The sequence below is a fragment of the Sus scrofa genome, chromosome 9 (assembly GCF_054392235.1).
Source record: "Sus scrofa isolate SSC_HxYL_T2T_F1_AM1 chromosome 9, Sscrofa_HxYL_maternal_Yorkshire_Landrace_v2.0, whole genome shotgun sequence".
Lineage (NCBI taxonomy): Eukaryota > Metazoa > Chordata > Mammalia > Artiodactyla > Suidae > Sus > Sus scrofa.
In genome coordinates, this window is record NC_139391.1 from 1,013,810 (window position 1) to 1,025,842 (window position 12,033).

At 50.8% G+C, this 12,033-nt stretch overlaps 1 protein-coding gene and 1 long non-coding RNA gene across 26 annotated transcripts in view; one reads left to right on the forward strand and one right to left on the reverse strand.

Moving 5' to 3' along the window:
* The window catches only part of STK33 (serine/threonine kinase 33), a 151,433-nt gene extending 143,633 nt beyond the window's left edge, over positions 1 to 7,800 (forward strand). For all 24 annotated transcript variants that reach the window (XR_014814454.1, XR_014814456.1, XR_014814457.1 and 21 more), the window contains one exon: positions 7,145 to 7,800. Coding sequence is in view for 19 of the 24 variants with exons in the window: in XM_084974879.1 (XP_084831005.1) it covers positions 7,145 to 7,357 (213 nt within the window). In the remaining 5 variants the exon portion in view is untranslated. The remainder of the gene's footprint in view (positions 1 to 7,144) is intronic.
* On the reverse strand, positions 501 to 6,178 carry LOC146399643 (uncharacterized). 2 transcript variants are annotated; one of them, XR_014814515.1, is made up of 2 exons: positions 5,952 to 6,178; positions 501 to 2,186 (listed from the first exon to the last, which is right to left on the reverse strand). It is a non-coding gene; the product is annotated as an uncharacterized LOC146399643 (long non-coding RNA). The 2 variants fall into 2 exon arrangements; XR_014814514.1 differs by having other exon boundaries at positions 5,944 to 6,176.
* Positions 7,801 to 12,033: the final 4,233 nt, after the last annotated feature.

Sequence of the window (12,033 nt, forward strand, 5' to 3'; positions counted from 1 at the left end):
TTAAATGGGCCTAAGACTTGAACAGACACTTCAGAGAGGAAGATATGCCAGTAGTTAATAAGCATGTGAAAACATGGGCAACATCATCGGTCATCAGGGAAATGCAAAAGATGTAAGGAAAAGTTACAGTGATACATCACTACCTTCTTTCCAGAATGCCCCAGATTTAAAAGGACCTGCAACTTGAAATGTCAGCAAATATTGGAGCAACTGGCATTTTCCTGCATTGCTGGAAGGAATGCAAAATGATGCAGTTCTTCTGGGATACGGTTGGTAGTTACTTGTAAAGTTAAGCATTTACTTACCATTTACCCAGAATCCCGTGTAAGTTCAAGAAAGGACTTGTAGAATATGTTTATAGCTGCTTTGTGTATTAGAAGAGCCCTAAACTGAAACCAGCCCAAATAGCCATAATAAGAGATTGGATAAGCAAAGTGTGGCATGTCCACACAGTGGACTACCACCTGGCAGGCAAAAGAAGAAAACTCCGAGTACACGGATGATTCCCAAATACATGCTATAATCTGTGTGAGAATCTATGGCTATCTCAGTAAAAATTTTCAATTACAAAACATCTTAAGCAAAAGAAGTCAGGCACGAAGGAGTAAACATTGTCTGTTATTTCACTGATACGCAGTTTTAGAAGCAAAAGTAATTTAGGCTGAAAAATGTCAAGACACTTGTAGCCCCAGAAGCGGGGGTGCTGACCGGGACATGGCATGAGGGAACCTCTTGGGCCGTTGTTCTGTTTCTTGGTTGGGGCGTTGGTTATATAAGACCAGCATTATCCAGACTCATCAAATTGTGCATTTGAGATTTTGACATTCTACTATATGTAAATTATACTTTAATTAAAACGAAAAGAGATATTTTTATCTTTCTCTAATTTGCAAGTTAGATTTGATTTTCATTAACTCCACACAAGGCCTAGCTCTTTATGTAGGTAGCCCTATATAAGAAATCTATATATTTGGAAGTAAATTTATCTCCTTCCCTTTGCTTTCCTTTCTCTTCCTTCAAAAACCCCAGGAATGTGGGAGAAAGCAGGTGACCATTACAATAAAACTATAGCTGAAAACTTAGGATATTCTGTCACTTGGACCTTGTGCAGGCCTATAATTTGAATGTGTGGCTCTAGAATTGGTTGCTATGGTGATAAACCACTTTACTTAAATAGCATGTATTTTACTCAAAATTCAGAGAAGGGGTGACGGTTTCTAGGAATGCTGCGCTGGTATTAACTTGGAGGGATGTGTCCAGAGCCTACAGGCTTTACATCCACTATCGCCACAGGAGTTCATCAGCTTCAGGTTACGCCAGCGAATAATGGAATGGGTGTGTTTAGCCCGGTTTTCCGGTTACATACCTCCCTTGGCACACACGGAGCCCCCTTTTCAAGATTAGTAAAGTGATCTGGAGAAATGAGGCCCAGGGTGCTGAATTACTAGACGGTAAGACCGAGGGACCTCTGCAAGGTCGTGTTTCCCATCGCTGCCTCCAGCAGGAGCGGCAGCCTTCAGCGGCCCCACGCGGAAGGCGTCTGCCAAAGACCAGGAACAGCAGAGAGGCTGCCTGGGGAGCCCCTGTGTCGCCACCTGGCCGCAGCGCTCAGAGGTGCCGTCTGGCGCCTCGGCCCTGCGGTCGCCCCCCCCTCATTTTCCAGCGGTGACTGGGAAGGGCTCTCTTACAAAGACGTCCCCGCCCAGGAGTCCCATCAGCAGCCGAATCCCATCCCTTTGTGAGTACACAGGCCGGTGGCGGTGTTTCACATACGAGTTCTTCATAATTTTATCCGAGGAGAGACAAACGCTTTTCTTTGAGTTCTAAGTTTCAGATTATAGCCCGGTTCTCGTGGTCCCTGTGAGATGGTCTATTCCGCCGGCATCTTTAGAGAACAGTCTGCAGTGCCTTTCAGGCCTGCTTTGGGATTGACGTGATGCCGACAGTCTCGTGATGGCCATTGAAACAGACTCTGCCCCCAGCACCGCGCACGGAAACTCCTCTCCGAGCGCTCCCCCCTTTCGTACAGCCTTCTCGGAGCGCCTGACCGTCCGCACACCTTTCACGACCTGGAGGATCTTGGGAACGTCTGCGACCTTGGCAAGTCCACTTTCCGTTTCTCTCTTCTACTACAAAACTGTAAAACTGCATCAGGGGCAGCACAGATCCCTGAAGAATCCCATCAACTATAAGAGAAGAAGAAGAGAAACTTAAAATTTAGATAACCTATAACCTACAAAAGAAATCCTTTCAAAAATCCTACAGAAAAGCCTGGAAGTTGGACTTTCCCTTAGTTATTTATATTCCAAAGAGATGAGAGGCTTGGCTCTTGGTGAAGAAAGCTGTAGCCTGGCCCAGAGGGCGCCGGGAGGCCAGCCCGCGTCCATGTTTTGTTAGCATCAGAGCACAGCGGCGCTAAGGGCGGATTTAAGCGGGAAGGACAGTCTTTAGGAAACCTCTCGGGATTCTGATTCCTCGACAGTGGCGTCCCAGACTTAGCACATCCGCAAGTTAGCAGAGAGGCGTGTGGAGCACAAGCATACGTGATGTTGTGTACGGTACACACACACACAGAGGCTTTTAGGCATTTGCGGTAACTTCCTGCACAAAGGTAAGTAGATTTGCACTGATGTTACCGAAGGGTAAAGTACAATCAGTGCGACTGGTTTCAGTGCAGCCAGTTTTAGGCCAGTGTCGAAGCTCAATTAAAACATGGTTGATTAAAAATCTTTGCAAATGAGGCAACCGACCAGGGATGAATCCCCCAAATATGCAAACAACTCATGCAGCTCCGTATCAGAAACACAACAACCCAATCAGAAAATGGGCAGGAAATCGAAATAGACATTTCTTTAAAGAAGACAGACGAATGGCCAACAGGCACAGGAACAGATGCTCAGCATTGCTAATTCCTAGAGAAACGCAAAGCAAAACTACAATGAGGTGCCACCTTGCACCAGTTAGAGTGGCCGTCATTAAAAGTCAAAAAAATAATGCCGGAGAGGATGTGGAGAAAAAGGAGCCTCCCGCACTGTTGTCGGGAATGTAAATTAGTGCATCTGCGATGAATAGTATGGAGGTTCCTCAAAAACTAAAAACAGAGCTAACACATGATCCTGGGCACGTATCCTAAGAAAACCCTGACTCACAGAAGCTCAGTACTCACAGAAGCACCATTTGCAACAGCCGAGACATGTCCAGCCAAGACAAGAAGCGCCCCCAACAGATGAGCAGGTAAAGAATATGTGGTCAGTCTCTTCATATGAACACCGGCCATAAAAAGAATGAAAGGACGCCATTTGCAGCAACATGGGTGACCCAGAGCCTCTCATGCCAAGTAAGGTAGGTCAGAGAAAGACCACTACCATGTGAACCACTTACGTGTGCAATGTAAACATCTGGTACAAACGAACCTCTTCACGAAAAAGAAGTAAACCCACGGACCTAGAGAAGAAACTGACGGTCACCGGGGGAACCCCCGGGACGGGTGGGGCGGGGCGAGGTAAGCCTAGGAGTTTGGGGTGAACACATGCACACGGTTATGTGTGAACTAGGTAAGCAGCAAGGACCTGCTGTAGAGAACAGAGAGCTGTAATAACCATAATGGAAGAGAATCTGCAAAGAATATGTATATAAATATATGTGTGTCTGAATCACTTTGCTGTACACGTGAAGCTAACACGTGTTGTAAATTATCCACACTTCAATAAAAACCAAACAAAAAATAGATTCATAAAAACCAAAAAATGGTGGACCCTGTTAGTTTTAATATGTATTAAATACCAAATTGAAAAAGAAATAAGAAAACAGGTACTGATAATGCTGCTGGTAAGAGTGCAGGTTGGTACAACTGCAGTGGAGGCCATGGGGCGATGTCTTTCAAAATTACAAATCCCTATAACTCTTTTTTTTTTTTTTTTTTTTTGTCTTTTTGCCATTTCTAGGGCTGCTCCCACGGCATATGGAGGTTCCCAGGCTAGGGGTCTCATCGGAGCTGTAGCTGCTGCCTACACCACAGTCACAGCAACACGGGATCTGAGTGTATCTGTGACCTACACCACAGCTCACGGCAACGCTGGATCCCCAACCCACTGAGCAAGGCCAGGGATCAAACCTGCAACCTCATGCTTCCTAGGTGGATTTGTTAACCACTGAGCCACAACGAGAACTCCAAATCCCTATAACTTTTGATCCAGAAGTTCTCCCTCTAAAATATGTGCGTCCTGTAGATGATTTATACGTGTACACAGTGACACAGATATAAAGTCACTCACAGCAGCATTATTTGTGCTACTTAGGGTTAGAAACACCCTGAATGCCCATTAAGGAACTGGCTAAGTAAATTATGGTACAGTCAAAGAAGAGAACGCTGCACAGCTGAAGGAAAGAGGAGAACTCTTTTTGTCTATTGACTTGGAGTAATGGTCACGATAATTATTAGTTTAAAAAAATTAAGGTTAAAAGAGTGTTTACAGTGGGCTGCCGTTTGTGTTAAAAAGCGATATGAAAGTGCATCAGTGTTGAGACAGATGGAACATATAAAATTGCCATTAGTGGGCTGGTTTTGACCTGCAAAAGTGACAGTCAATTCCATCTCATTCTGCCTAATATTTGCTTGAAGTTGCCTAAAGTCTCTTTGGAGAGAAACACTGTAAAGTGACAGTGCTGGTCGCCTGTGGTGGGGCTGCAGAGCTGAAGTAACCAGCGGGCAAGGAGGCACTTTGAACACCGTGAATTTCGAAGCACGAGGCTGCACCGCCTATTTAAAAAGCACTAACGCTGGGTATAAGCAAGTAAGGTGAGCGTGGCTCCATGATGGCATTTTTCTCATCTCGCTCGAGGACGAAACTGAAATACCATGTTTCCACCCTGAAGCAACCAAACATTTTGGTTGAGTTTCCTTCTTCCTTCCACTTTGCCGGGAAATTCCAAGCATTTCTTAAGATATGTTGCCCAAGAGGGACCCGGAGCCTCTGGTGTCTTTGGAAAAAGAGCATCCCTGTCCCCCTCGTCCTGCTCAGAGACTGTTTCTGAGGGTTTCCTCCTGGAGCCTTCAGCTTCCGAGTCTACATTAATGGCTCAAGGACAGTGATTAACCCGTGGACCAGTGAAGAAGAACCGAAATGGTAAACCAGAGGTGAGTGTGAAGCGTAAAGAGGAAAATGCCGAGCCTCTGTTCCTGTCCTGCAGAGTATTAGTTTAGCAGGTGTGTGGAACAGCCTTTCTTCAGCTACTTAGATGAGAACTCAAGAGGGAGAAATGTTGAAAGAGAGAGGGTGAAACTTAGATTCATCTCCTTAAAAGAGTTGTATGCCGAGTGACTTAAATGTTTACGCAGTGAAATTTCCAAGGTAGGTTTCATGTCTAGCGACCAGTTCTGAACTCAGCAAAGCAGCTTATGGTCAGGCAGACACTGGACTGTGGGTGTGTTGTATTCTCACCCCATTGCTGAACCTAAGGAGTTTTCACGGAGACACAGCCTGTGTTACTGGATGCTAACACATTTTAAGGGTTTTCTGTTCCTCAAAAGAACCCACAGAGAAGCAACCCAGAAATTTTCTTGAGAAAAGGACCTTTTTTTTAAATTGATCTCTATAACTTATATTGAACATATATAGATTTTTAAAAGATTGATGTTCTCTTTTTTATTGCTTTTTAGGACCACACCCTCGGCATGTGCAAGTTCCCAGGGGTCAAATCAGAGCTACAGCTGCCGGTGACAGCACAGCCACAGTAATGCCAGATCCGAGCCGCATCTGTGACCTACAGCACAGCTCACAGCAACAGGGGATCCTTAACCCACTGAGCGGGACCAGGAATCGAACCCACAACCTCATGGATACTAGTTGGGTTCGTTCCCACTAAATCACAACAGGAGCGCCGAAAAGGACCTCTTAGCATTTCCAAATTTATACAAATTAATTTTTCAGTGTACAAAATCACCTGCTCACGATTTAGCCCACGTCGCTGTGACGTCACACGGCGTGGGGTGTGAAGAGGCACACATTTAAGGGCTTGTCCGAAATAGGCAAACGTCAGGCACCGTTTCTCTTTCTTCACATACAGGACCTGAGGTGTTGCTGCAGCCCTGGGAAGCCACTCATTCCTGGGACAGATCACACACTGGGCCTACTGCTGAGTGTGAAACGTGGTCGCTAGCATCACGAGAGGCCCCCAAACACCAAAGCCCACACTGGCTTTATTTGTTCGGTGTTCCATGGAATCTTTTCACAGTCCTGGAAGGTTGTTCTGATTATTAACTCACATGTACTTTCAACTCACCAGGACTTTAAACTTCTGAGCCCTTTTCCAGGATCACTCCGTGTGCAGGTGGACCTGTGGCCCCGGGACCCCCATGTCTCATCGCCCGTCCTGCTTGTGAGGGTCTCCGAGACCCTCTCTGCTCTGCTCAGCTTCACTGAAAGGGAAGTGAGCCCTTTTAAGATGCAGCTAAGGTCGCGCTGGGCTCTGCTTCCCTCGCGGCAGCAGGATAGAGGCCCTTCCTGGGCTGCGGGCCGAGGGTCCTGTGCAGACACCTCCGCCTGTTAGGTCCCTCTGTTTGCTCTGCGCTTGAGAGCCCACCGGGGGCCGTCACGGGCAGCACCTCGGGTCATCCTCGTAATAAACCCGTGCCGTAAAGGGGCAGATACCACTTTCCTCATTTACGGCGAGGCGTCGAGACCCCGAGAGGCCCGCAGACCCGCCGCGCCGGGTGGCTGGGCGTGGAGCCGGTCCCCGACTCGATGCCGAGAATGATGCGAATGCGCGGAGCGGCCCCGGGAGGCGCCTTTGCGCCGGGTTAGACGGTTCGGTCGGGATGAGCGCGCCCGCGGGTCCAGACCGCATCAGGGCGCATCCGGAAAAATCTGAAGAGGAACGCGTCTGTCCAGGAGGAGTCACGGCCACCTTCACTCTGCAGGGCGCAGGGCTTGGGGTCGAGCCTGTGCTCTGCTCGACAGACCCTGACGCTAGACAGTTCTGTTTTCTGGAAGGTTCTAAAGGCGCTTTAAGAACAGTTTCACGGTGTGCTCAGTTTATGTCTCGCATCCGAAGAGTCCACTTTGCAAAGCTGGACTCGCTTCCTTGAATTGATGGATCTTGTTTCGTTCTGAAAACTCACCCAGGCCTTTTCTTTGATTTCTAGTCGGCTGCTTGTGACAAGACGCGTTCTGGGCCGGGTAAGAAGGACGACGTGGACGACTCGGAGCTGCGTTCCCTGCGTTCCGTACCCAGCAGACTCCTTCCAGTGGAACTCAAGGGAGAAGCAGAGAAGCCCCCCACGACCTCAAGCCAAGGGGCATCCCCCAAAGGCAAGGTTAAATCCGCTGCGCTGCCCAGAACCAAAAAGAAGCTCTGACAGTGCTGCGCGTACAGAAGCAGAGCTGCTCTTTCTGGCGCTGGGAATGAGGGGTAGGACGGGAGAAGGACTGAGACCAAGCTGAGCTTTTTAGCCCCTTAGCCGTGCGGAGCCTTGCCACGGGTCTGCACCCGTTTCAAACGGAAGCTTCTTTTCTCCAAAGCGGGTTGGTGTTAAAGGCAGCCGCCGACAGGCTCGAAGGCAGGCGCGGCCAAATGAACGCAAGGTGTTTTGGAGAGTTGTTTAGAGGAGCAGATGCCCGCAGAGCAAGGCTGTGGGCGCCCCTGCCCAGCTTTACTTCCAGTTCTTACATTTAGGCACGATTACTTATATGGGAAAGTGAGAGCCAGATATGGTAATGGAGCTTCCAAGTGATTATGTGCTCTTTGCACTAGAAGATTTGTTAGGAAATTGCTAATAAACTTGCCGCAGGCGTAACAGCAGGAGTGCTGCAGCTAGTCATGCATGTTCTTGTCACTTTAGGTTGCTGTAGATTATTTAAGATGGCTTATTTTATTTTATTTTATTTTGGCCGTGCGCATGGCATGTAGAAGTTCCCAGGTTGGGGATTGAACCTATGCCACAGCAGTGACTCAGACGCCAGATCCTTAACCTGCTGCACCACAAGGGGACTCTTAAAACAACTTATTTTGAATGTAGAAAAAAGAGGTTTTTGTAACTGCTTCCCCTTAACTTGCTGCTAAATTCCCAATGTATCAATGGAATCAGTAGAAAAAAGTGGTTACCCATGCACGTTAATTTTGATGTGAACAGGAGGTGGCCCTAGTCGGGTTCTAAGCCCCCGATGCAGACCCTGAGCTTGACCCGCTGCCGCAGAGGTGGGCGCACGTCTCTCGGGAAGGTGCTGAGGCTGGACGGGGTGGAGAGAGCCATCTCTCCGCTCAGTATGACAGGGCTCTCCTCCTGGGCGCGTGATTTTGTGTTCTGGGTCACGGGGTGAAGAAGCAGCTTGCATCTGCTTTTACCCTTGTCGAGTAGTAACCTGGTTTCATTCCAGCCCCTTGTGGGATTGCGCTTTAGGCCCCATGATGCCCCCCACCCAGCCAGCTGAGCGGGTGCTGGATGCATGTAAATCCCCTCAGTGGCTGAAGGCAGTGAATATCCTTCTTGCAATGAATTTGGAAGACCCCCTCGTGCCTCCAGATGGGTCAGAGAGGGCTCTGACGCGGGTTGCCCTGGCTGGGTAGTTCTGCCGGTGTTTTCCTGGTCCGCTTCCCCGGGGGGGAATCTGCCAGGTGAGGCAGAGCTAGGTAAGGGGTGATCTAGACTTCGTTTTACTTTTTAATTTTTTATTATAGTTGATTTACAGCGTTCTGTCAATCTCTGCTGTACAGCACAGGGACCCAGTTATACGTACATTATACATTCTTTTTCTCACGTTATTCTCCATCCTGCTCCGTCACAGGGACTGGGTAGCGTTCCCTGTGCTGCACAGCAGGATCTCATTGCTTCTCCACTCCCAATGCCAAAGTTTGCATCTACCAGCCTCAAACTCCCCGTCCATCCCACTCCCTCGCCCTCCCTCTTGGCAACCACAAGTCTGTTCTCCATGTCCACGAGTTTGTTTCTTTTCTGTAGACAGGTTCCTTTGTGCCGGCTATTGGGTTTCAGATACAAGTGATATCACGTGGTGTTTGTCTTTCTCCTTCTGACTTTACTAAAGCTCAAGTTGACCGCTCCTTTGAGGCCTGTCTCTTTTTTTTTAAGGCCACACCTGCAGCATATGGAGGTTCCCAGGCCAGCAGTTGAATCAGAGCTACAGCTGCCAGCCTGCACCACAGCCACAGCCACGCCAGATCCGTAACCCACTGAGCGAGGCCAGGGAATCGAACCCGCATCCTCATGGGTCCTAGTTGGGGTCCTCCTGCTGTGCCACGGCGGGTGCCCTTCGTGGTGATGGCTTCCCTGTCCTGTCGGAGCCCGTGCGCCGCCTCCTCGCCCGGATGAGTGAGGCGTCTCTGCGGCGCTCGACCTGGTCGCCCTCGGAGGAGCCAGGCCGCAGCTGGGTGCAGAGTTCCCTTTCCCAGCGGTGCGGGCGAGGGCTGGCAGCTGGTCTCCTGGCAGAAAAGCCAGCGAGGCAGGGGCTTTAACCCCGTCGATCTTCTGGGCCCAAAAAAGGAACGTGCCCTTTCTTCCAAAATGTGTTCGAAACGCTCTCACGTCGGCGGCGATGCCGTCTCCCGGGTCACATCGGGGCAGCTCTGTTGTTAAGTTGGACCGGCTCCAAATTTCTGTCCACATTTTTAGTCTTAAATTAGGGACTCTGCTCAGTAAACTCCACAAAGGTCCAGAACTAAGGACCGAATGAAAGGTGAGGCCATTTTATCACCTTTTAGGGCGTCGGTACCTTCCCCCCAGCCCCAGGCCGGGCCACCTGTCCTCCTCCCGTAGGGCGCGTTGTGTTCACGTGCCTCCGTCTGCAGCTTCATTTGAGTCACGCAGACTTCTTTGGACAGGAACTTAGCTCACTCTTTCGAAAGGGAATTTTCATATTATTATTATTATTGCCGCACTTGCAGCACATGGAAGTTGCCAGGCCAGGGGTCGCATCAGAGCTGGAGCTGCGGTCCTGCAGCACAGCCACGGCAGCATGGGCTCTGAGCCACATCTGCAGTCTCTGCCGCAGCTGGCAGCAACCCCGGGTCCTTAACCCACGGAGTGAGGCCAGGGAGCAAACCTGCGTCCGCACAGAGGCAACCTTGGGTCCTTAACCCACTGAGCCGCGATGGGAACTCCTCCCATTGTGTTTTTATTTGTTAGTCCTCTGCACGGAACACGCTTGGGCCAGGCCATGTACGAATATCGACTGGGGTCGGGGAGCCAAAAGAGAACGAGTGTAATCGGTAAAGAAATCCGATCGGGTGACAGCACCTGGCTGTCCCAAACCCAGAAGCGGGAGCCAGAGGCAGGTCCCTCGGGGGGTCAGAGCCGTCCTTGCCCCGTCAGTCTGGCAGGAGCGGCCCCGCCTGTGGCCTGAACACCCGCACACCTGGGTGAGGACCCAGCTGGAGCCACAAAGGCCTGCGGGAACGGAAGCGGGGGAGGCGCAGGTGTAAGAGGTGGCCGCGGAGTCGCCCTCCCTTTTATGTGGGAGTGTTTTATGATGTTGGGAGGAGAAAGAAGGCAAAATTCAAAAACATTTTGTGCTTATCACTGAAATGCTTTGTTTAAATAATTCTATTTGACTCCAAAATGTAAGTTCCAGGTTAGAAAGATGAAAAGCAGCCAGTCCTGAAAATGAAGCTTTTTAAATTCCAGCCCTGCTGTTGGCATAGAGAATAAAGGCTTTGTTCAAACATGCATTCACAGCGGTAAGCAGAGCTTTGAAATTGGCCGGGGAACCAGTGTCCCGTGATGGCTGCACTTGGCTGGAGCCCGAGGAGCTGCGGCCTCTGGCAAATGACCCCAGGCTGGATTTTTTCCTGCCCCTCGGGAACCACTCGTCCGGCTGTGCCGGCTCCAGGGCGGTGATTGTCAGGGACCGTGTCAACCGGCTCGCCCGGCCCCTGGCTCCTCGGGGTGGGGGAGCGAGGTCCAGGCCTTGACGCCCCCAGTGCCAGGCGGCTGCGACCTCCCTGCATCACCGTCTCTAGGCCTCGGCTCCTGCCCCAGCACCCCCACCACGGTGCCCTCTGGCCCTTCGGGGAGGTGCCTCTGCCTTGGGGACCGTGTCTTCCTTATGGGCTCTTCCTAAAGTCTCTCGGCACCTCACAGGTAGCCTCTCGGTACCCCGTCCGAGGGCACCTTCTCTCTCCTGCTGAGCCCAGGGGCAGCTTTGTCCGTGGTGGCCAGTCTCCTACGAGATGACAGTAAAGTGAAGAGCAGGAAGCTCTTCTCCTTCCTGAGACCAACTGATGCGCTCGGGTCTGATGCACTAGGACTTGAGGCCGGGCCGGGTGCCAGGGGAGGTGTTCCTGGGGTTGGCACATAGATTAAGCAAGTAAATCTAGCCTTGCCCAGCTGGCTCTGAGTCTGTGGACCCAGAGCTTGAAATTTAGGTCTTAAATCCTAGCCGTGGCCTCTGGGAGCCGGAAGAAAGCAACGCTTGGGTTGTAACAGCCCAGAGGCTCTACAGCCTGGCGGGCGCTGGCGCTGCATCTCCTGCTGCAGACCCGGGCTGGGCAGAGGCCTGGGGCGGGGGGGACAGGGCACAGGTGGCCTGGAGACGCCTCCCTGGCCTGTGCATTTGTTTCCTCTCTACGAGCGCTAAAGCTCGCTTCACAAAGCGTCTTAAAGTGCCGATGTAGCTCTTCAGACGCCTCACCAAGTTGACTTTTGCTCTTCAGGAGCCTGTACAGGCTCAGGATGAATTTCGGTGTCTGCTCCGTGTGTGGCTGTCGCTTAATTCTCGTTGGTGAGCCAGTGTTCTTTGCCTTTGTTCTTCCGAGGAAGACCAGTGTCCGTCTTGCTTTCTGGGGGGCGCTTTCCTCAGCGGCTGGTGTCATCAGCTGGACCCTTCGCTCCCGGCCAGTTCTCCACACGCCCCTAAATTACCTGGAGCAGCCCTGGGCTGGAGCTGCGGGGATTCCTGCCAACTGCCCAGTGGCCTCACTTCAAGCAGCAACACACGCGTGACAGTGGGACACGGCAGTGTCACCCCTGGTGGTCTGAGAGCCTTCCCCTCTTTAGCCCGGTGCCACCCCAGGTTCCTTACA